The sequence below is a fragment of the Balaenoptera musculus genome, chromosome 1, assembly GCF_009873245.2.
Source record: "Balaenoptera musculus isolate JJ_BM4_2016_0621 chromosome 1, mBalMus1.pri.v3, whole genome shotgun sequence".
NCBI classification, from domain to species: domain Eukaryota; kingdom Metazoa; phylum Chordata; class Mammalia; order Artiodactyla; family Balaenopteridae; genus Balaenoptera; species Balaenoptera musculus.
The window spans coordinates 134,196,497-134,222,166 of record NC_045785.1 but is presented as its reverse complement, the minus strand read 5'-3'; the positions used below and the strand labels follow the sequence as shown (position 1 = coordinate 134,222,166).

Sequence of the window (25,670 nt, the reverse complement as noted above, 5' to 3'; positions counted from 1 at the left end):
GTTCTGTCACTAATCTTTTCACTCTGCATGTACTTTTTCTGGATTATCTTACTTCTGAGGCTTCAACTGTCACCTAATTGCCGATGACTTTCCAAACCTCTGTATAGAACACACCTCCTGACTTTCATTTTCAATTTAACATGACAAACTAACCATTATTTGTCCCTAAACACCTGCTATTCCACTTTCCAACCTTGGTTAGTGATATTATTAACTGCTTTAAATCGCTCAAGCAAAAGAGCTCAGGAGGAGCTTCCTATCTCGTATTTTTCCAGATTAAGCTATTAGTGAATACAATATGATCACTGAATGATCAAGTAATGTATTACATAATATAAATCAGAGGCTAGAAGCTGTCTTTAAAATGTTTTTAAAATCAGGAAATACCATAAGAAATATCTACATACGACCCTCTTTTCCTTAAAAAAAAAAAAAGGGCGGGGGGGGGGGGGAGATCTGGCAACAATGAGGTATAGCTGAGAAGGGTGTAGATACCATTATACTAACCATTAAGGATGCCAGTTTGTCATAACCCTATTTTCTTCTGCTCTCTTACTTCTGGTTTACTTCACTTATATACATTACCTGCTTCATTCTTATTGTGAGCATTTGTAGGCCTTTGAGTATGGAACCCCTGCTATACCTATGTATGTCATAGGAATTTAAAGGAATAATTAGTTCTGTGAAATAAGTAGAAACTATTGTAAGCTGACTTTAAATAAAGGATGTTGATCAACAAACAGTTGATGGTAGGGCCTGAGAAAGAGAACGTAGCACAAGGTAAGGCAACGAAGAGGGGAAAGCACACAGTATGCATAGAAAGTAGAAACGCACAGGTTTTATCTAGAAGCAGCAATCAGCAATTATATGATCCAGTGAGAGAGAGTGTGGCCGAACGCTTTGGAGTTAGATTCAAATCCCAGTTCTTACCGCTTAGTATGGAAGTCCTAAGCCAAATTACTTAAAATGTCTAAATCTGTGTCTCCTCAGCCACTGAGTTAATCAACAGTCTTGATTTAATGCAATATAAAGGCATAGTTGGTACTCAACAATTACTAATTCCCTCTCCAGCACCCTAATTTCATAGCAGAAGAACTGGGCCAGAGGTAGGTAAAGTGACTTGTCTAAGTTCCCATAGCCAGCGGGGAGTCAGAATTCTCTTTTTTCTCCCACTCAGGCCAGGGTTATGTTTGCTTTTAAATCACAGCATCAACTAATAAGAATAACCGTATTCAGACAAGAGGAGTCATGCTGCAGAATAGGAGGCAGTGACATTATATAACATCAGAATTTAATTATATAACATTAGAATTTAAATAATGAACAGTTTTATCTCAGAAACATTACACAGTAAGATATAACATATTACAACATCAGGTTTCTTACAACTTTAAACACTTCTGAACTGGCAACTCAATGTTTAGAAATTCTTCTAGGCTATAAAGAGTATTATATTATTTAGGGGACTGCCTCTTAGAACAGAGTCTAACTCTTGTTCTTTGTAATAAAAAAGCAAACTCATCAGCCTGCACCTACTTCTAAGTGAAGTTGAGTACTATTTTTTCAGCGTTCAACTTAAAAGATCTCTGGGCAGCAGACTAAAATGTTTGTTTTATAATTGCCTGCTGAACTATGATAGTTTGTTTCCAGATGGTGCCCTTCCTTCAACCTGCACACAGTCTCTCCTTGTTCGGAGCTTTTCAACCTCCTGCTGATCACACTACCCCCACCCCTATTTAAAGCTACAGAGAGGAAATCCTAAAGAGATTTTCCCCCCAAGTCTCCAGCAAATTTTTGGTGACGTAATATGTGGGCTGAACTTGAGTCTCCTGAGAAAGAGAGGGAATCACTATTCAAGGGTACTGTATATACAATCTGGGTCAGCTGCAGCTGGTTACTGAATTTCTCCATGTGGCAGACAGAGCAAAGCCACAATGCTTTCTCTGCTGGATTAAAGACAGCCCGCAGACCAGGAACTTCCACTATACTACTTAAAATTACATAGGTGGCTTGTCAAATTCAATTGATTTGTGCTGTAAGAAGAAAAAGAAGTCCCTTAGTACAGCTTGGATTCAACGGTCCAAAACAAAAATGCAGTTGCCATTAAAGTCACAGACGAACAAACTTCTACACTGATTTTTAAAAGCAAGAGTAAGAGCAGCAAGTCTCTGGGTTTGCTTTATCAACAGATGCAAAAGGTATTATAATATTTCTTTTATTTTTATTTAAAAATTCTATGTATGTTGAAATGTATAATTATTTTACATTTGTAGTAGAAATTTCAAAATCTCTTATTAATCAAAGAATTTTGGAATATACTACAATTTGTTTAGTCTGAAAAAGGTTTTGTTTTGCAACTTTATATAAAACTGGTCATTATATACTTTATGATGATTAATGAATTATTTGAGGTTCAATTTAATGGTATTTAGCGTATATGTTTATAGACTGATGCATACATGCTGGGTTTCAGAAAACAAGTACTTTAGTGACATTAGAAGTTTTAACAAGTAACAGATTAAATGTATAAGATTTACAGCAGAGTGATTAAAAACAAAGGGATACAGACTAAAGAAAATAGTTGTAAACATGGTTAGTTTCTCTTTACATAGCTACAGTGTATATGCTAAAGATTTACATATACTGTGAAGATATCTTAAAGTATAGCTACAAAACACAGCTAAGAAGATATAAAATTAACTGAAAGGCTCTGCAACAATACCTCAATTATAGCATAACCAAATATAACCTAAATATTAATATTTCATATTACTAAATATTAAAGATTTAAAACAAGTCTACAGTATTTCTTGCTAAAACTCAAACTTTTAAATAGTTTCATAGGTTTATATGTAACAGTACTTTAACTTGGGCAACAGAAATTAAAACTGCTACAACTGGAATTACGTGAAAAAGCAAAGCGATTGATACATTAAAAAATCCTAAAACCTTACAGATTAGAATTGAGGAGAAGAAATAAAATGTATAGAAGTATTGTGTAAGTCATCAGCATTAACAATAGAAAATAAGAACCCAGAAGATACAATTACTTAAATACATAATTAAAGGACCAACAATATAGGTCAACAAACACGATTCTTTCAATATTCTATCTGGGGGCTTTGTTTAATTGTATTACTAGAATTATTAAAAATAAAATTACTAGTTACCAACAATGAGCTTTAACACCAAAGACACTTAAATTTGTTATGATCTGGGGGTCCTCTGTCCTTTTAAAAATCAAAGAAATTCAAGGTAAGAATCTTCAACAAGCAAAAAATGGTAAAGCTAAATAGGATTTCTTCAACTTTACTTTCATGTCCTTTTCTTAAAGATTCAAAACTCTCAATACTGGGAGGATCTCTGTTAAACATATTTTACAAGAAATTCCGATAAAATTTCCAAACAATACTGGATCTGAAATACTGTCATCTCTTTCTTTTTTTGTTGTTGTTGCTATGAAAAGTAAAGGACCTCAGTTAAACCTCAGTTCTTACTGAAGCCTTAGGCAAGCATTTAATCTGAAACCCAGATAACTATTTATCCCTTCCTTAAATATCTCCAGGGGATGAAACTGTTCTCAAGTCTCTTCCCAGAACATAATTCACCATCTAGAAGTCTTTATCTAAGGTATCTTCGGTGCTTCATAAATTTAAGTTCATTGCCTCATGTTGTTTTCAGTGCGTGACACAGCCAGTTAAATGCCTCTATGCATTTACCATCTGAAAGGAAGTATATCCTAACTTTCATTTCTTCTCCCTACTAGCTGGCAATGTAGCAACTATGAAGAGAAATAGTACCAATAAAATTAACTCAAAGCATGGAAGACTTTTTTTTCCCCTCCCTAAAAACAACCAAGCAAAGACATAGATTTAAACTTAAGTATACTGTGACTAATTTACAACATTCTCGTGGGACCTAGGAAAATTTTAACATATACAGAAAGGTTTTATGACGTAACACAGATTTATGGATCTTTCACTTTAAAAACTGAACATATGTGGGAAAATACAAATAAGAGAATGTTTTCATAAAAGGTAACAGTAAATGTATTTAAAAAACTCCTTCTTTACTCATGATGTAGCTAGTCTACTCCTTAAGAAGTGTGGTTCCTTATTCAGCTTTAGGTGACAACGAAGTCATGACTTTTGTAAAGGATAAGGGAATTGTATTTATTTTTTTAAAAAATAAACTTTTGGTTGTCTCCTTTAAATATGAACTTAGGTCAGAGTGTCTTATGGTAGGCAAGAATTCATCTTATGACTTAATTATACAGGAACCCACAAAGAGCCAAGGCAGAACACACCAAAAGGAAGTTATTGCTATTTTAATTTAGATTTGTATTTTCACATTTTTGTTCTTCCATGATAACACGGATACAAAGTCACATTAGCAGACTTGCATTATATGCTCTTAGTTCTATAACAATCTGCATCTGATAGGAATACAAGATCTTCAGTTGGAATACTATTCAGAAAAGTCTACATGTTTTGAGGTTTCATGATACTTTCTGAATTTTCCTTGTTTTGGTAGCTTATTTCATACTAGTTTATTTAGATAAAATAATTTTATGATCTAAGAGTTTCCATTCCATTACTGAAGTGACTGAAATGAGTGCATCTGAACACTGGATACGTTAACCACGTAGGAGAAATGCTATACGTTTACCCAGCAGGCTGATGGCTTCTATTTTACTGTCCGCAGTTTTAAAAATAAACCATATCTAAATTCTATGAATCTGCAAGTATAACAAGAAATATTTTATTGGTTTTTGGTACAGGTAACTCTAGTATAGTAACTAGAGTCCTTTTTAAATAAAATAGATGACACTCGGTCTAAATTTTCTACTAATGTCAGAAGGCAAAGTATGAAAGCAAAAAACTAAAAGTACTCATCCAAGTGTACTTCTGGCTATCAGTCAGCAAACAGAAAGCCTTTGACACAAATATGGAATATTACTATGCTCCTCCTTCCTATCTTATGTTAGGAAAAGAAAAAGAATTCTGTACATTCCATCCATTCTTTGCTTTATTTTCATTATCACCCTATTTTGCAAACATTACTCATTTGAAAACACCGAAGTAAGGAGACATGGTTTTAGAAAGCAGTAGTCATCTTTATGACTCTAGTTGAAGAGTCCATATTTCATTGATACAACCTTTAATTTTAAGAGGCTTCATAATCAAGTTAGACAGGTAACTATCAACTAACAGAATACATATGGAGGGAAAGGAGTGACAGCAGAAAAGTCTGGGATATAAAAATGATCCACAAGTACCTGTGCATAATTAAGTTAATGGGTCAATGTAAAGAGATACAAACCAGGAAAAGACTGTAAAATACACGGAACACAAAGTTAAGACTCCTCTGTAGTTACTACATGACGAGGATAAAAATCACAGGTCTAGGAAGTTATGAGTAGAAGATCTGAATCTCATCTGAGTGTTTTATCTCCTCCAGGTTTATTTCTTTGCAAAATGGTAGATATTTACTTCACAGTGCTGTTGTGAATGCAAACAGTTAACACGAGTTAAGCACTACAAAAATATAAGGGATTGTTACAGTGTTGGTGATAGAAAAAAGGATAGAATACATTGCCATATGATGTAGTTGTTATTGAAAAACATGAACCCTGGAGTCTTCTACCTGGGTTCAAATCCTGGTTCCATGTCTTAGAAGCTGTGTGACTCTGGGTGAGGTACTTAACATCTGGATGCCAGTTTCTTTATTTGAAGATGAGGATAATAATAATTACCTCAGAGGGTTGTGGTGAGATGTAAATGATTTAATACATGTAAAAGGCTGAAACAATGCCTGACACTTAACAAGCACCCAATAAAAATGAACTATTGTTATTGTTGCATTGCTATTTATTAATAGCAGGCATAAACAACTTGGGACCTGGCTCTCCAAAGCAAAAAACAAGTACCTGGGTGGAAAACGGGATAGAAAAGTTCTTAGTATATCCACTGCCATCCTTCAGAAACAGCAGACAGGAATCAAGTTTATAAGAGAGAGAAGGTGGGCTATACTATAGCAGCTTGTTAATGAACCTGATGGGGTGACACATCTTACTCATTCTAACTGCTACTACTCTTTAGGGAGGTAACTAAAGAAAAAGAAAGCGGCTTTGGTTCTTGGAACTAGTCTTAAGGTCTCCTTGAGTGTTTCTATAGAAATTATACTATAAAAGGCAAGTATGTATCTGCCACAGAAAAAATGGAACATTCCAAGCACACATTTTAGCGTATGTGCCACTGCTATAGACACTGACTGAAGAGCCAGGGAACCTGAATTCTAGACCTGGTTCTAATATTACCTATTCGTGTGGCCGTGGCCTTGGCTTTCAACATACCCATGGGAGCAAAGAGGTCTTGTCTTGAATGAGATGAGATGGTCTTTAAGGTACTTTCCAACTCTTAACGATCAGATTCAATGACAGATGAGTTTCTTTCCTTGGTAATGGTTATAAAAAATTATTAACATTTTACTAAAATGAAGTTCAGTAGAACTTCTGTTAGAAAAATGAACCTGCTGAATCATATATAAGCTTAGAGCATATATATGATTATGATTTAGGAAACACAATTACCCACAATAATGACTGTGAGCATGCTATCATTCTTAAACTTGTCCTCAATCCCAAAAGGACATGTTACAAAAACAAACAAAAAATATGATGCTAAAACTTTCTGGTTTTAGATTTGTCTAAAAATATTTTTTTAATTTGATAGGTAAAAAAGATACTTATTAGAGAGGGCCAATTTAATTGAAACCGCACAATATAAATAAAAAACACTGGCAACTTTCATACTAATTAGCGAAGAATGTTTTATTAATGCCTTACCAACATTATGTACCATTTTCCAAGCCTTAAGAAAGCAAGTGAACTTTTTAAAGGTAAGAAAAGTGTCTTATTAGGGTCTCAGAAGCCCCAAGAGCATCTAACAATATGCCTCAGCACACAGTGGGCACTCACCAAGATCTGCTCATTGAGCTGGGGAACAAAAAGCATTACAATAAGGTGGTAGTTGGAGAGCTCATCTCTGAAACCTAATTTTTAAACAAATAGGAAGGTGCTTAATACTGAATTTAAGAAATTAATAACTTTAATTCTGGCCCAATTTATTAACACCAATAGATATTCAGTTTTTCCCTTAGATACTTTTTTATGTTACTGACTTTAAAAGCAGATAAATATTAATTCTTTTCTACTTTTTCCCTTCATTGCTTTTTTTTTTTTTAAAGACGTCATACAACCTCACTTCAAAATGAAGGCTTTTATCTGGACCCTAAGTGTGCTATTCTTCCTACTAATGGGCATTGGACATTGCAGAGGAGGACAGTTCAAAATTAAAAAAATAACCCAGAGGAGATACCCTCGTGCCACAGATGGTAAAGAGGAAGCAAAGAAATGTTCATACACATTCCTGGTACCTGAACAAAAAATAACAGGGCCAATATGTGTCAATACCAAAGGGCAAGATGCAGGTACCATTAAAGACATGATCACCAGGATGGACCTTGAAAACCTGAAGGACGTGCTCTCCAGGCAGAAGCGGGAGATAGATGTCCTGCAATTGGTGGTGGATGTAGATGGAAACATTGTCAATGAGGTAAAGCTGCTGAGAAAAGAAAGCCGTAACATGAACTCTCGTGTTACTCAACTCTATATGCAACTATTACATGAGATTATCCGTAAGAGGGATAATTCACTCGAACTTTCCCAGTTGGAAAATAAAATCCTCAATGTCACCACAGAAATGTTGAAGATGGCAACGAGGTACAGGGAACTAGAGTTGAAATATGCTTCCTTGACTGATCTTGTCAATAACCAGTCTGTGATGATCACTTTGTTGGAAGAACAGTGCTTGAGGATATTTTCCCGACAAGACCCCCATGTGTCTCCTCCTCTCGTCCAGGTAGTGCCACAGCACATTCCTAACAGTCATCAGTATACTCCTGGTCTGCTGGGAGGCAATGAGATACAGAGGGATCCAGGTTATCCCAGAGATTTAATGCCACCACCTGATCTGGCAACTTCTCCCACCAAAAGCCCTTTCAAGATACCACCAGTAACTTTCATCAATGAAGGTGAGTTACCTCTTACTGTTGAAAATGGAAGTACAAGGTTAATGTGTTTTATGGTTTATGAGACAATGCTCGTAATACATGCCTATTCTTCATTTTGGTGATGTAATTAATTATACATGAACATTAAATTTTCTGTTTTTGTTTTCTATCAACCAAGAATTGATCTTAAATACATCTCTCAGCTCTAAGGGTCTAAGAGTTCATAGAAACAGTATATTTCGTGGAAAAAGTAGTCTTTCATCCAAATTCTTACAATCTAAATTACTAGCATTGAGACAGGAATGGCTCCACAATCCACTCCTAACCTCTATGACCATCCTCTCGGACTCCAACTAGATCCTCACGACTGCTAAACAATCCTTTCATTTACCTCTTGATGCTCTTCCCATCACCATCTTCCTCAAAAGGAACATGTAATAATTTGCTTTCACTCTCCTAAAGCCTAGAATTAACCCCCTTTTATCTCCACTCGCAGCACATGCACCACCTGCTGCTGTGCTGAGATTAAGTCTACTCAGGCCTAGGTTCCTTGTGCTTTCTTATCTTGAAAACATTTGCACAAAACCCATGCCTTCTTGCTCTCAGTCTCAAGAGGAAAAGATATCCCTCCTATTTTCCAAAGCTAAAATCCTACCATTGTACCCTGTAACCATGTAAGTATAAGAAAGTTTTCAATACATAAAAAACCTGAGAATTGATCCTAATATCTCTACCTCTGTTTCTAATTTCATTCCTTCTTCCCTTCATTATCAGTCACTGATCAAGGTGCCCAGAATAAAAAGAGGAATAATTCATCTTTGTTTCAGTCTAGTAATAAGCTCACTGCTAACTTTCTGGAAACATTTATTTTACACCTACATCCAATTTCTCATAAGCCATTCTCCTGAATTCTTTACAAGTTGATTTGTTTTCTTGGAGTAAAGGGAAAAAACCCAAATGCCCAAAAGTAAAAAAAAAAAAATTAATTACAGTTCATTCACTTACTTTCTGAAAAGGCAGGACAAAAAACTGCGCACAGACTATGAAATAATTTTAAACAACAACAAAAACACAGGACAAAGACAAAGACTGGAAGTATGTACATCACAAAGTGGACATGTCTTTCTGCAGCAGTGGACACCACTGACCATTCACATCTCTGCTTTCTTGGGCCTCCACATCATAATACTCTGACTCTTCCTACTTCTCTAGGTCCTTCAACTGGCATCTTTTTCCTTCTCCTATGGCTTAAAAAGGCTTTCTTGAAGATACTGTTTTAGAGGTCTACACTCCTTCAAGGCTACAAGTATCACCACTGCTCAGATGACTCCTGCATGGAGCTCTCCCTCTTGATTCTAACCAAAGCTAGATGTTTGCATCTGGATATTCGACCATTACCTCACATGCTGCTGCTTCCTCTATTGAAATGCCTTCTTTCAGCTTATCTGTCAACCTGGCAGATTTCAAGGCTTAGCTAAAATAGTGTCTTAAATGTTATACCCACTCAGATTCAAACAAACGTATCTAGATGGCTCCTTCCCCAAATGGCTGACTATGCCTTGACTATGTTTTTTACATCATGTTACACTGGAGCTATTTGTTTGCATGTCTGTCTCCCTGCTAGACTGAATGCTTCTGGAAGAAAGTGAACTGTCTTTTCATTTTTCTCTCTCAAACATCTAGCCAGGATTAGGTTTGGCATGCTGTACTCAGCATATTGTAAGCACTACAATAAATACTTGAAGAACGAATAAATAAATTGGTAACTAAACCCTAAAACAATCTTTTCCCCAAACTAGCATTCTCCTTTTAGAAATAAGTAAATTATTATTATAAAAGCAATAATAACCGAAGAAAATCTAGAAAACACTAACAAACTTTGCAAAAAGGTTTGCTGAATATCCAAATACTCAGAAATAAACTACAGTTAACACTTTGGTAATAACCTTCAGGTCTTTCTCACCCCCCGCCCCCATAAACATGGTAACCAATATTCTTGCAACTTTAAAAATTAGCTTTGTTCTTCTTTTTTTTCCTCTATGATTATACTCTCAGGATATAAATTTCTGTAAGTAAAATTGACAGGTAAATGGATTTTGACTTCTCTAGTTTGTGTAAGTTACTACCCGTTTCGGAATTCGCTTGGCTCATCTTTGACACTTCCCTCCTGTCCCACACACGCAGTCAACTAAGTTCTATCCATGTTGCTTTTCAGTCTTTCACGGATGTGTCCCTTATTTCCATTCAGAGCCAGAACTCTAACTTAGATCCAAATTATCTATGGAAGCAGCTAGAGGATAGAGACATCCTGGATTTCTAGCTGGGTGACCTTGGCGGGGCTGGGGGCAGGTGGAAAGGGTTCCTCTGTGCCTTAGAATGTCTCTACTCTCTGTAACACAGACACAACATTTCTTATATTCACTGCTGAATTATCAGTTACCTTCACATGTACACACAGTACTTATACACACATCTAAATAAAATGCCTTCCATCTATAATACAAGCTCCTTCCTGGTAGATGGATACTGTGTCATTTGCAGATGCTAAATAAATGCTGGTTGACTTGAACTACATTTTTATAGAGATTCTTAAAGTTGTCATTCCAAAGACCTTCATGAAAGTACTTTAACACATTCTATTGTACTGGAGTCATTCATTTTATAGTGTTCTAACTAACAGTAACAACAGGCTAGTGTTCCATTAAATTAGGCAAATGATGATCACTATTAAGATTTCCAAAGGAATGACGTGTATGAAATGATCACCTGGGTACAGAAAGAAAAAAATATATTTTTTTATATTCTTTTAAAATATGTCTTGTGTAAGCTTTTACTGTATACAATTTACCAGTAGTTTTTACATACAATTTATAAATAAACATATCTGAAGTATGTGAAATTTTTTTTAACTGATGGGATGTACAATTAGGTAAGTATGGAGATGACTGCCATGGAGTATTTTCTGTGGGTACTGATCTTAACTGGAAGTATCACCAGTTCTAGAAGAAATGATTATTCACATATTCATACACTGACACACGAAAAATGCCTAAGCAAAATGAGATACATCAGTTCTAGGTTTTACTACACATTGAGCTGTAGTGCAAAAAATCTAGTATTACAGACTTAAATCTCATGCTGATGATTTAGCATATCAAAGGTCCCATTAAACAGACTTTTGCTTTAATGAAACAACGGTGTATATATCCAAAATAAACCAATCCTTAACGTAAAAATTAAGCACGCGCATAACTTTTTCTGTTATTCATTATTTATTTGTTGTTATAAGTAAACATTAACTTTCTATTTTTTTCTATAAACGTTGGTCTCTGAAATTCAAGGACATAATTAGCTACAAGGGAAACAGCACAGAATTAAGGAAACTTGTTTCCTTTGTTATTGACCCTGGGTAAGTCACTTTGCCTGTGTTTTCTCGTTTGTACAATGAGAGAGTGCTGGTTGGACTGGAAGATTCTAACACCTCTTTCTAGTTCTAATATTCTGTGATTCTTATCAAATATAAACTACTACAAGCAACAATAAATAGACTTGCTATTTTTTCTTTACATATAATGTGCTAAAATCTTTGTTCATATTATTCTTATGTCAGACTGGAAAATATGTCTAAGCTGTTTGGGTACTTGCACAAAAAAGGGCAAAGATGGATGTCTATTGCTGTACTTACATATGCTTCTGGCACCAAGAAGTTCATATTACTGAACTCTACATGTAGGTACATGATCATTCTAAACTCTTTAAATGCATAATGTATATGTATTATTTAAAAAGTGTCGTAGCCAGTCACAAAAAAGTCAAATACTGTACAATTCCACTTATACGAGGTACCTAGAGTAGTTAAATTTGTAGAGACAGAAAGCAGAAATGGTGGCTGCCAGGGGCTGGGGTGAGGGGAGGATGTGGAGTTGTTATTTGATGGGTACAGAGCTTTAGTTTTGCAAGATAGCAAGAGTTATAGAGATTAACTGTACAATAATGAGAATGTACTAATGCCACTGAACTGTATACTTAAAAATGGTTAAGCTGGTAAATTTTATGTTATATATATCTTACCAGCATTTTTTTTTAACATCTTTATTGGAGTATAATTGCTTTACAATGGTGTGTTAGTTTCTGCTTTATAACAAAGTGAATCAGCTACACATATACATATATCCCCGTATCTCCTCCCTCCCACCCTCCCTATCCCACCCCTCTAGGTGGTCACAAAGCACCGAGCTGATCTCCCTGTGCTATGTGGCTGCTTCCCACTAGCTATCTATTTTACATTTGGTAGTGTGTACATGTCCATGCCACTCTCTCACTTTGTCCCAGCTTTCCCTTCTCCCCCTCCCCGTGTCCTCAAGTCCATTCCCTCGTAGGTCTGCATCTTTATTCCCGTCCTGCCCCTAGGTTCTTCAGAACCATTGTTTTTTTTTTTTTTTTTTTTTTTTTTTCAGATTCCATATATATGTGTTAGCATATGGTATTTGTTTTTCTCTTTCTGACTTACTTCACTCTGTATGACAGACTCTAGGTCCATCCACCTCACTACAAATAACTCAATTTCGTTTCTTTTTATTTATCAGCATTTTTTAAAAAGGTGTTTTAATGACAGGCAATTTTATATTTTCATTTAAAATGGTTATAAGAAAAATGCACCTCAAGAGAACAAACTTACTGTGAACTTATGGCAAATAACAGAATACTTTTGTTGGTTTACAATAAATAATCTCCAGAAACATTACTTTCCCTCTACCTAAAAAACAAAATGTTTGAGAATGTAACTATACACTTGGCAAACTGCCATCAAAAAAATTCTTAACTGTTAATGTTATTCATTGGCTACATTTTGGGTTAGTCTTTCATAAAAGAAAACATTTTCCTCTTACAAATGGTGTATTTATAAAAATAAGTTCATTCCTTGTAGGTGAATGAAGTTGAGGAAGTTCCTTCATAGCGTGTTAGAGAATAGATCTGAATACCAGGAAACTTGGATTCTGGCCAGGCTTTTCCGAGGCCCAGTTGCTTCTTTTGTAAAAGACTTTGTTGTGATGATTAAATGAGGTGATGCACGTAAAAATGCTTTGTGTACAGTTTGAATATCATTATTACATTTTTTGAGTGCACTTTCCAATATATGCCTTGCCATGTATGGGAATATAAAAGGTAAGCTTAAAAAGTTAAATTTGAAAAGCAGTCATTAGAAACTAAAAAAATGCTTTTTAGTGGGTAATAAGCTAATTTTCAATTATTTATAATGTTTCCTATTAGTAAATTTTAAAAATGCAATTGGTTTCAGTTGCATATTTATATTAGCACTTAAACTAAGAGAAACTAAAGAAGACTGGTTAAGCAAAAGGGCTGAAATATGATTCCATTAACCAGTTATAAAAAATAATCGGTATATTCTTAAGTAACTTCAATATAAAAGCTCAGGTTGCTAACTGCATTTTAAACTTATACATTAATAAAGTAATTCATATTATTACAAGAAAGAATCTATTATCACTTTAGAAAGTATTTGCCTCAAATTTCCCATTCCAGAAATGCTGGTAAGTATACTTACCTTATGCTTAACTCACAACCCAATTAAAAAGTTTACCTCTTAAAAGATTTTACTTGCTGACCAATTATTTGAAAGCTCTAAATTGGTTATGTCTTTTGTCCTATTTCTCCTATCACAAAGAGCACAGGATTGGGACAAAGTAAGAAAATTAATGAGGAATTCAACAACAAAAAGAAAACGATTTTCCTTTTTTTTTTTTTTAACATCTTCATTGGAGTATAATTGCTTTACAATAGTGTGTTAGTTTCTGCTTTATAACAAAGTGAATCAGTTATACATATACATATGTTCCCATATCTCTTCCCTCTTGCATCTCCCTCCCTATCCCACCCCTCTAGGTGGTCACAAAGCACCGAGCTGATCTCTCTGTGCTATGCAGCTGCTTCCCACTAGCTATCTATTTTACGTTTGGTAGTGTATATATGTCCATGCCACTCTCTCACTTTGTCACAGCTTACCCTTCCCCCTCCCCATATCCTCAAGTCCATTCTCTAGTAGGTCTGTGTCTTACCACTAGGTTCTTCATGACCTTTTTTTTTTTTTTCCTTAGATTCCATATGTATGTGTTAGCATACTGTATTTGTTTTTCTCTTTCTGACTTACTTCACTCTGTATGACAGACTCTAACTCCATCCACCTCACTACAAATAACTCAATTTCATTTCTTTTTATGGCGGAGTAATATTGTATATATGTGCCACATCTTCTTTATCCATTCATCCGATGATGGACACTTAGGTAGCTTCCATGTCCTGGTTATTGTAAATAGAGCTGCAATGAACATTTTGGTGCATGACTCTTTTTGAATTATGGTTTTCCCAGGGTATATGCCCAGTAGTGGGACTGCTGGGTCGTACGGTAGTTCTATTTTTAGTTTTTTAAGGAACCTCCATACTGTTCTCCATAGTGGCTGTATCAATTTACATTCCCAGCAACAGTGCAAGAGTGTTCCCTTTTCTCCACACCCTCTCCAGCATTTATTGAAGAAAACGATTTTCCTTTTAACTTAAGTAATTAAACAGTTTCTTTATAGAAAGAGAATAGGTAGGTTAAATAAAGATGGTTCCCAGTAAAGGTGCTATTCAAAGTATGAAACCTCTTGTCTTTTTTAACCCACTGTTCTGTTCAAAATATGGGTTCTTAATGAAAAAATACATGTTGGAAAATATGTGGCATGACTGGTCAATATTTTTCTTTCTATGATGAATCAGACCTGTTAACTGGAGTTTGTTAGTCTTATACAAATTTTAATCATCAAAGAAACTGAGGAAGAAAGAGACTGGTCCTTCAAATTCAATGTACAGAATTCCATTTTCCCGCTTTGAGAAGAATGCAATTGTGTCATAGAAGATGAGTATTTCAAGATTACTCAATGCAAGTCACAGATGTAGAAAACAAACTTATGGTTACCAGGGGGAAAGGGGGGGGGTGGGTAGGGATAAATTGGGAGATTGGGACTGACATATACACACTACTATAAATAAAATATTATAGATAACTAGTAAGAACCTACTGTATGGCACAGGGAACTCTACTCAGTACTCTGTAATGACCTACATGGGAAAAGAATCTAAAAAAGAGTGGATATATGTATATGTATAACTGTTTCACTTTGCTGTACACCTGAAACTGACACAACATTGTAAACCAACTATACTCCAATAAAAATTAAAAAAAAAAATTACTCAATGCAAACAAAAGGTTAATAAAATTCCTATTTTGAAAGAAAGGTACTTCCAGTCTATACCCTTTGAACCATTAATAACAAATTCCTGAATCATATATAAATATCATAGATAAATAAATCAATTAATTTATTTCTGATAATATAAACCAGGAAGTTAAAACTGGCTTCTCAAAAATAAAGCTGCTACTTTTTTACTAGTCATTTTAAGAATTCCTGTTAAGCATTTTGTATGGTACAGAGAAAGCAGTAAAATATTTAATGTAAGAATGATCTATAACCTAATTCTACAGCAGCAAATGAATAAGATATGCAAGTAATAATGAGAAAATATTTCTGCCAAGACCAACAGTATACACTAGGCTAAGACAGGTTAGTGGTTTACTTATAAAAATAAACAAATACTAAATTTTGATATTTACTATCTTTACTGAGGAGAAAAAAAATAGCTATAAGCACTGCTAATTTTATCCATATGTCTTGGAAAAGAATTCATTTTCCTAAGCTTTTATATCAACCAAGTCTAACAGGCATCCAAACTGTAAACATAAAGCCCACTACGAAAAAGTGGGTTGAAAATTAAAGTTGAAGATAATTTTAAATTTGCATAAATTGAAGTCTTATCAAATCAAAGCTGGATCTAGAAAACCCAGAACTCCCCAGTTTGCTTAAACATCCGAGGGCTTATTAAATAGCAGGAAAGGAACAAATGGCATTTTACAAATATTCTGTCAAGATTCAAAACCTTGATGTTTCTAAATATTTTAACAGCAATTCAAATAGTCTAATGAAAGTCCAACTTGTGAATATATAGTTAAACATAAAATGTAAACTGTCAAAACTATACTCAAATGAGTGCAGAGCAAACATTTACAAAGATGACATTCATAGAATAAGCAAATTTCTGAAATAAGAGAAATATCTGTATGTATTGCAACAAAACCACTTCATGTGTGCATTAACTACAATACTAACAGGTTTTAAAATAAGAGCAATGCTCCTCAGATATCCTTGACTATTGTGAAAGTGACAACTTAGAAAAAAAAATCTGGTTAAGGTGGTAAACAAGTATGATGACTGCATTCTTAGACTGAAGAAATCAATTTCAACCCTACAGCCGACCTCAAGAGCTCTAAGTACCACCCTCCAACCACTGACATTTCAGACATGCAAAACTTGTAGCTCCGCTGGAACATCAAGCTCTCTTCTGTCTCCACGCCTCAGCATATTTCACCCATGTGTGGCCTTGATCAGACCCTCTACCCCTAATGGCCCAACTCCTACTCAATCTTCACAACTCAGCTCAGATGGAGCCGACTCCAGTTCTTCCCCACAAATCTAGGTTAGCTAATTCTTAGCCAGTGTTCCTGTGTGCCCTGCTGACTCAATCAGAGTACTCAGCAAGCTGTAGTGGAGTTCTCTCTCCCCACTTCCCACTGGACTCTATGGTTGTTTCTTTATCCCTGGAGCCTAAAGATTTCTAGCCTATCGTAGATGCAGAAAAGACATTTCTGGGAAAAATAATGCAGAACTGAGGAAACCACTGTGGCTGCCAGGAATCATTTAGTTCAACAAATATTTGAGCACCTAAGTGGGTTAACCTGTGGATACACAACCAAAAATTACAGTTCTTGCTCGTGAGTAAACAAATAAACACGTTACCATGCATTACACAAAATAATCTAAGATTGGACCTGGAAATCATACTTCATTTAAACTTCTCTACCCTTCTCTGACTTGACTACAATGCGTGTTTCTGTAATGTGAAGTAGCTCATAGGTGACTGATAAAAAAGGAGAATAATATCAGTAAAACAAAGTGGTCATATTGATTCATATGGAATTTTCCCCAAGCATATTAATGTTCTGTGCCACAAGTAACTGCAGCTGAACACAAAGTATGCTAACAGCTAACATCAGCTGTTATTTTTAGTGCACAGTTTTGCAGAACACGAGATTTTTCAGGAATACGTTATTTTTCTGCAATAGAAATGACTGTATATTCATCTTTGAATAGTCGCATTAAATTTATGAATTAAATAAACATATTTATTACACAAGCTACTTAAATTATGAAGTAAGTGTCAAGGTCAGCAATGAAGAAGAAAAGGGAACTAAATTACTGATGATGGCTACTTTGTAAAGCATTGTGTTAAAGGCTCTGAATACTCTGTACTTTAAATTCAATAACTGAGAAGGTAGATAGCATAAAAATGATTCACACTGAATTTAAATGGAATGTGATCTAATTTATGGCCAGTCTGAAAAGGGCAAACATTATTTTTAGAATAGTCCTCCCTAGCTTAAGAAACTATTTATGAGCTTTCACAAACTAACCAATATCCTCATGACTATAAAAGCATAAATTCTTAACAAAATTTTAGCAAATCAAAACCATCTATACATAAAAACGATAACATGACCAAGTTGAGGTTATCCCAGGAATAAAAGGTTGGTTTGACATTAAAAATACAATCCACAGAATTTATCATATTAACAAAAGAAAAAAGAAAAACCATATCATCATGTCAGTAGATAAATAAAAAGCCTTTGACAAAATCCTAAATCCATTCATGGTAAGAACTCTCAACAAACTAGGAATAGAAGGAACAAGAATTTTTAAAGTAGTTATTACGGCTTAAAGGAAACTATGTTCATAATAAATGCAAGACTGGAATCTCAGAAGAGAAATAAAAACGATAAAAAAAATAATCAAATTGAAACTCTATAACTAAGACATTTAATACCTAAAATAAATATAACCCAAGAAAGATAGCATTACGTGTTTCCAGTTTCCACAAATTTTTAATAGTAATCTGTAGTGCTTACAAGTCACTGTATTATAATTTTTAAAAACCTGAAACATAATAAAAACATGGACTAGAGAATTGATCATCTCTGATTTTTGTGTGTGGTTTTCAATTTCCTTGTTATTTAAAATGTGAAGGCAACTTAGCTGATTCATTTGCTTAACAAAAAACTACTGACCGTCTACTTAATAGTTAAAACAGTGATGACATGAAGTCAGAAGAAAAACAAAAACAGTCTCCATCTTCAAGGAGTAATCTAGAGGGAAGAGTTTATAGTCTCTAAGAATCCCTTCTAATGACGTAACTGTGGAACTGTTTATTTAATGAGATTAATTCTACCCCAATAAGGCCCCATAAGGGACCCTGTATATACTTGGCACAGTATAGATAACACATTCCTCAAAATTTCAACAATCCTATTATCATTACAGTATAGACTTTCTTGGACGAATTTTACTTGACTAAACTCTCTTACTTTCACACATTTTCTAAAAATTATACATGACAGAATTTAAAAATTTTTAGTAAAATATAAAATTTGACAACTGAAATTTCTATACTTTTTTGGTTGTTCTAATAGATCTTTAGGGTAATTCTTATTTCTGAACCACTTCATATCTTGACATGCTTACGAAAAAAATTCAAAGCGTCAAAACACTGGAGAAGGGTGAAACTAAATAATGTTCAGTAAAACTAGAAGCTATCTTTCTTTAGATCAAAAATATGGAAATCACAAGTTCAAGAGTCAAGACACTCTACAAATGATTTTACAAAATGTTTTGTCATTTAAAAATTTATGAAGAACTTATCAGTGGATTAAAAAATAGGGAGTGAATTCATAAAACTGTGAGATAACATGGGGACAACTGTAGCACAGCAGTTCAGAGCATAGATGCTGGGATTAGAAAAAAGTGGGTTTAAGCCTATGGGTTTAAAGACTAGTTAGTTAACTGTTTCATCTATAGAACATCTGTAAACTATCAGAAAGTCACTGTGTAGATTAAAAAAGAAAATTACTATCAGTCATATAAATTGATACAACACTTTAGAAAGGAATTTTGCCAACATTCCTGAAGTGTATTCTTATGAACTGTTGTATGAGGGAAAAAGTTAAAAAATTCCAAAAGTTTGGGAAACTGGTTTACTTCAGGGCTTCTCAGTCTTTAGTGAATGCATACTGTGTTTCCAAAAGGGTAACATAATATTTAGCAGTCTAAAACTTATTTGACTGTGGTATGCCATTTTCACTGAGCATCTCAAGGGACTAGTGTGTTCCACTGAAATCAAATTTTGGAAACTAAAAATTGGGCACTATGAAGAACTGTAAAGCTGTTCGTACCATTTTGATCCAGTAGATCAATCCTGCAACATTTTTATAAGTATGAAAAAATGAAGCCAATAAGAAGACACTTTGTACAGTGTTATTTATAATATCAAAAATCAGATAAAACCTCAGTGTCTAATGGCAGTGGAAGAAACATGATATATCAACATCAAAGGTTGCATATTACAGCTACTGTAAGTGCTAGAGTGGAGACTGTAGTCCAATGGAAATGCTTGTTAAAAAAAAAGACAGAATCCAATTTTCTATGTGTGTTAGAATTATAACAATACAAAAATGTACGTATTTGGACGAAGACTTGCAAGAACAGTGGAAGATAAAACAAGTTAATGTTCCAGATAGTGGGACTGGGGTAATTCTTTTATTTAGTTGTTTTTTTTTTTAATATAAATTTAGTTTCTTTAACTTGTAGAGTATTGTGTACACAATACATAAAAAGTGGTATCTGTAAAGAAAGATACAAAGGTAAGACTCTTGACTAAAAACTACTTTAATATGGCTCTTTTCCTATTAAGTTTCCTGGCAATCAAAGATATTCTGATTACAGGACCATTCAAAGACTGTCAGCATGCAAAAGAAGCTGGACATTCAGTCAGTGGCATTTATATGATCAAACCTGAAAACAGCAATGGACCAGTGCAGTTATGGTGTGAGAACAGTTTGGATCCTGGGGGTTGGACTGTTATTCAGAAAAGAACAGATGGCTCTGTCAACTTCTTCAGAAATTGGGAAAATTATAAGGTAAATCAGTGTTTCAGATGTGGGGGAGAGGTAGAACAAAGCAGCTCTTGCAATAATAGTCATTATATGCAATAAATAAGATGCACAGTTAAAAAAAACTATCCATATGTTTTTCATTATCTGCATTTGTCAAAAAGACAATTCTCATCTCTGGTTTTAAAGTCAAAATTAAAACGCAGAAAGGAAACTGAAGATGTACTTTAAAATGTTTCCTTTCAGTCTGAATGACTTACACATGTATTTAATTCTTTGCAAAGACTGATCCTAATTTCATTTTCTAAGAAGACAACTGCTTTTTTAATCATGACCACGTTTGCACCCATTATCAAGTATATTTAATCAGAGGTAAACAGTCCTAGAAAAATGGTCATGTTCTGGAGGTCCTATACTTTATATTTACTTACTTATTTATTTAAAAGATTTTTTTGATGTGGACCATTTTTAAAGTCTTTATTGAATTTGTTACAATATTGCTTCTGTTTTATGTTTTGGTTTTCTGGCGGCAAGGCATGTGGGATCTAAGCTCCCCCACCAGGGATTGAACCCGCACCCCCTGCATTGGAAGGGGAAATCTTAACCGCTGGACCGCCAGGGAAGTCCCAGAAGTCCTCTGCTTTAACAAGGGGAAAAAATCCTGCAACACAACCCTCCTGAAAATACATTTAGCGTTAAGATCAGGTTTACCAAACTTATATTCTGCTGCATACCTGCAATGGCAAATGCTTACTGAAATAGGATAGTTAATTAATTTATTCTTTTTTTCAAATATTAACTTACAATCTTTCAAAGAAGGAGCTTTGAAGATTACTGTTTTATCTTCTTACATTTACTAATTTTATTTCTAATAGAGTCAAAGAAGATAATTTGTTCTAAAACAGATACTATCATTTTTATTGAATATCATAAAAATGTTAGATGTCCTATTTGTTTGACTATGGTGGGGACAGTATCTATATACAAAAAATTGTTTCTTTTTATGAGTATGAGAGAAATCAGGAACCCTTTTTAAGGGCCTGGGTAGTTTACTAGTTAATGTTTTTAGTCGCTATGAGTAATTTTAGTCCCTTCTGCTTTGTCTTATTTGTAAAGTTTGGAGCTAGTTGTGCAAATAAATGCTGACAAATTAAGAGAAAGCAAAACAAAACAAAGTGATTATATGGGACTTTAGTAGAACAGGTGATCTACAAAAGTGGAAGGTCACATTACCACTTAAATTGTCAATATTTTTATGCTATCAAATGTTTAAAACTTGTCTATAACAAGTTTACTATCTCTATACTAATTCATGTAAGCATGCTCTCTGTTTATTAACAGAAAGGATTTGGAAACATAGATGGAGAATATTGGCTTGGACTGCAAAACATCTATATGCTTAGCAATCAAGATAATTATAAGTTGTTGATTGAATTAGAAGACTGGAGTGATAAAAAAGTCTATGCAGAATATAGCAGCTTTCGCCTGGAACCTGAAAGTGAATTCTATAGACTGCGCCTGGGAACTTACCAGGGGAATGCTGGGGATTCTATGATGTGGCATAATGGTAAACAGTTCACCACACTGGACAGAGATAAAGATATGTATGCAGGTGAGTAAGAAAAAACTGATGTGTATTCTCTGTAGAATCACCACTTTCTACGCTTTAAATAGAACCCTGTTATTAAAGTATTGCCATTAAAGTCTTTTCAGAAAGGTCGTTTTGGACTCAGTCAAAGAGAATACAACCTGCTGAAAGGAACAGCTTTTAGGAGCTCTTCTCTAAGGCAATCCCAAAGTGTGAACTCTGTGAACAAGGTTCTGTTGTTCTAACTTGATGGGGTGGGGATGGGAAACAAAACATACTCGTCTAGAAATAAAACGTCCAACTGCCTAAAATTGCTAACAAATCCCACTGGACCCCTACCATGTGCTAGACACTGTTGTAGGTGCTGAGGAACACAGCAGTGAACAAAGTCCCTGCCCTTTTGGAACTTGCTTTCTAGAAGGAGACAAGATGATTTGTTAGGTGGTGACAAGTACTTTAGGAAAAGTAAAACCGAATAAGGGAACAGGGGGTGGGTGCCATTTTATGTGGGTTGGCCAAGAAAGGTAACATTTGAATGTTACCTGAAGGGAGTGAAGGAAACAAGCCATTTGGGTACATGGTGTAAAGGCACTTCTTGGTATAGGGGACTAGCAAGATGACTGCATTATGTGGTATAGGAATAGCAAAAAAGCTTTATTCAGAGGGGAAATAGTCTCTTTAGAAAGACTCATTTAGGCCATCCACATAATTTTTAATTTAATTTTCACATACTTTTGCCTTTTTAACCTAGGTTTCTGGCTCTGATAAAGACATACCCCTGAAAGTTGATTTATTTTTACGTTCAGCTGCGTCTTGGCAAGCAGCACATAGGTTTCTATTTCACACCGGTAAAAGAGGAAAAAAGGAAGATAAATATGATCATAATACATGCCTTATTTATAGAAACTCATCTGATTGCTAATAGTACTATTTCATATTATTTTTTTGCTATTTTGAAAATCAATTTTCCCCAAACTTTACTCTGTTTAGCAACTCCATATCCTTCCCTCCCAATCTCTCCAATCTCTCTCTCTTACACACAAAATCTACTTGCATTTTATTTACCCTGCTAGCCAGAAAATTAAATCACTTAACAACAATAACAAAAAAGCATGTACTAATAAGCAAAGGGCAAAATAAAACTGGCAATTCAAGTGATCTTTCAAGTAGGTGATACTTAAGCAACAGTAACAGAATAAATGAAGAAGCAACACTATGAAGATAAAGGTAACTGAAATCAGTAAGAAAAACTCAAATTGTTCTAAACGTAGAATAAGTATTTGATGGTTTACAGAGTACCACACTTAGAAGAAACTTTTACTCTGATGTCTATATTTTTTCCTCAAAGGAAACTGCGCCCACTTTCATAAAGGAGGATGGTGGTACAATGCCTGTGCACACTCTAACCTAAATGGAGTATGGTACAGAGGAGGCCATTACAGAAGCAAGTACCAAGACGGAATATTTTGGGCTGAATACCGAGGTGGCTCATACTCCTTGAGAGCAGTTCAGATGATGATCAAGCCTATTGACTGAAGGGAGACAGTCTCCAATTTAAATGACATAGAACTCTATTTTTCAGTTCCTAAAAATGTAAATGTTACATGTATATTATTTTGCACAATTCATTTCTACAGATATAGTTTTTTAAATGAATTTTACTACAACTATAAAAGGGGATTTATGAATGTAGTTTCATCTTCCCTTAATATACTGCAGAAGATTATTTGTATCTATAATCCAAGTTATTTTAAAAATATTATTGACTAAATACAGGCAAAGTTTGTTTTGTAAAATGTAAATATTTGCCACAATGTAAAACAAATTTTAGCTTTATTTTAAATCAAAATTCAATCATGTTCAAGATCCTTATCAATTTATTTAAAAACTTTATGAAAATGCTATAACTTCCAATGGAAAAATAATTTTAAGATTTCAGCAAAATAATACATTTTATTTATAAAAATATAGACAGGAAATTAGAAGAAAACTCTAGTTTTGCCAACATTCTGCATTGAATAAAAGTTACTTCAAATTGAATTTGTGCCTTTCACATGAAATGAATATGAATTCTTGACAATATATTTTATGTCAATTTCCCCAAAGAATTAAGAAACCCACAGTATTAAAATACATATCTTTAAAAACAAAAAAATAACATATGCCGTATTTAAATGGTCAATTTATAAAAACAGAAATATACAAATGAATTTTTCAATATTATCTTCATATGATTTGCTGAACATCAAAATCTCCTGAAATCTATTTTATGTTGTTATATTAGTAAAGTGTTGATATTACAAAAGTGCAGAATATCTAGTGAGCCAATGGTTTAAAGAACTGAATTATAACTCTAAGTTTATTTATTAATACTTTTCCCTCCCTAATTTACTGATCTTTACTATTTAGAAAAAACTTGTCTGCTAGTCAAGTCAGAAAGCTTGGACAGCTTTACAAGCATTACTGCATACTTACGGGTGAGACTAAAACAACTTCAAGAAACTGTTAGATATTTTTCCAATACTGAGATTCAACAGCTTCAGAATGGAATCCACAGGGGTTTGGCTAGTTCAAACTGCCAATTCCAGTGTGTGTGTGTGTCTTTAACTCATCTTTGCAACTAACAACTTTATTACCAATCTTCCAGAACAATTTTCTTCTAGAAATATGTTCTGCTTAGAGCTGACCTTCCCTTAATTCATTTGTGAACTAAAAATTTTAGAGAAATCTCTTGAGACTTTTGCTCAACCAATCAAAACTGAAGATAATTATCTGAACAACTCAAATCCATCAACACGACCAATGTTTTTACTCTGCCACATCTCAAAATAAAACTTCTGGTGAAAGAAGGTAAGAGAACATCAAACCCTGATGTTATTCTTTGTTTTACCTATGGTCATTTCAGAATGGCTTTAAAGTCCCTCTCCACCACCCCCAGAACCAGAAAAATCTGCTGTAAGATTTCTGGGCGAAATTAGGCATCTAATTGTTTCATCAAATCTTAACTGAATAAAATTTTACTAGGGCATTCCATTTATTTGCAGAACTACAGCATTTCACTTAAACATCCAAAACCCTATTAAAGACAAGTCTTAGAGAATTTTCACAGAAGAGGAATATTATTAAAGCTAGAATCATGTGAAAGTCAACAAACTAGAAAACTGTGCTGAATGCTAACTGCCATGGCCACAGGGTCCATTGTGCTCTCCTTTATAGAGGTGATATAGCTCTGCTCTGAAGTTCCTGTAAAGCTTGAGAATGACTTAGGCAACTGAGTTCCTTGGGATCAAGGAATAAGAAGCAGTATTATATCATAGCTAAGCATAGGTCCTAAAGGCAGAACTGCTTGGGTTTGTGGCCCAAATCTACCATGTACATGTGTTCCCTGGGGCAATTTATTTATTCCTGCCTCAGTTTTGTTATCTATAAAATGGAGATAACAACAGAACCTAGAGCTCACGTAGTTACTGTGAAAATCAAAGGAGGTAATACATGTGGTAAAACATTTAGAATAATGCCTGACACTAGTAAGTACTCAGTAGCCTTTAACTACCAGATTACTACTGCTCATCTATGTACTTTCTGCATTACCTATCATGGTGCCTTGCACAGAGTGAGTAATAAATGTACTAAAAAACAATATATCCAAATTTTCAGGTGCAAAATTACACTGATCCATGATCTTCATTTGCAAACCTAACAGAGCTATGCCAGCTGTTATGGCAGGTAGTTAAGAGAATGGGCCATAAGAAAAATTAAGGTAAGAATAGCCATAGTAAGGGATTTCAGCCTAACGAGAATCTTGTGAGAGATTAGATAAGTCACATGTATGGTAGGCAAGGTCCGATAGCTAGCTACTTTACAGGTTACCAAGGAATAAGGTGTGGTTGCTTG

General features: G+C 34.5%; 2 protein-coding genes across 5 annotated transcripts in view; one reads left to right on the top strand and one right to left on the bottom strand.

Annotated features, from left to right (window-relative positions):
• Positions 1 to 25,670, bottom strand: part of RALGPS2 (Ral GEF with PH domain and SH3 binding motif 2) — a 166,794-nt gene that overhangs the window by 41,198 nt on the left and 99,926 nt on the right. The window lies entirely within an intron of this gene.
• Positions 1,844 to 23,696, top strand: ANGPTL1 (angiopoietin like 1). The gene is made up of 5 exons (XM_036834092.1): positions 1,844 to 2,198; positions 7,249 to 8,094; positions 20,022 to 20,215; positions 21,530 to 21,800; positions 23,125 to 23,696. Exons 2-5 carry the CDS (start codon positions 7,272 to 7,274, stop codon positions 23,310 to 23,312), a joined length of 1,476 nt encoding a protein of 491 aa, XP_036689987.1. The 5' UTR covers positions 1,844 to 2,198; positions 7,249 to 7,271; the 3' UTR covers positions 23,313 to 23,696.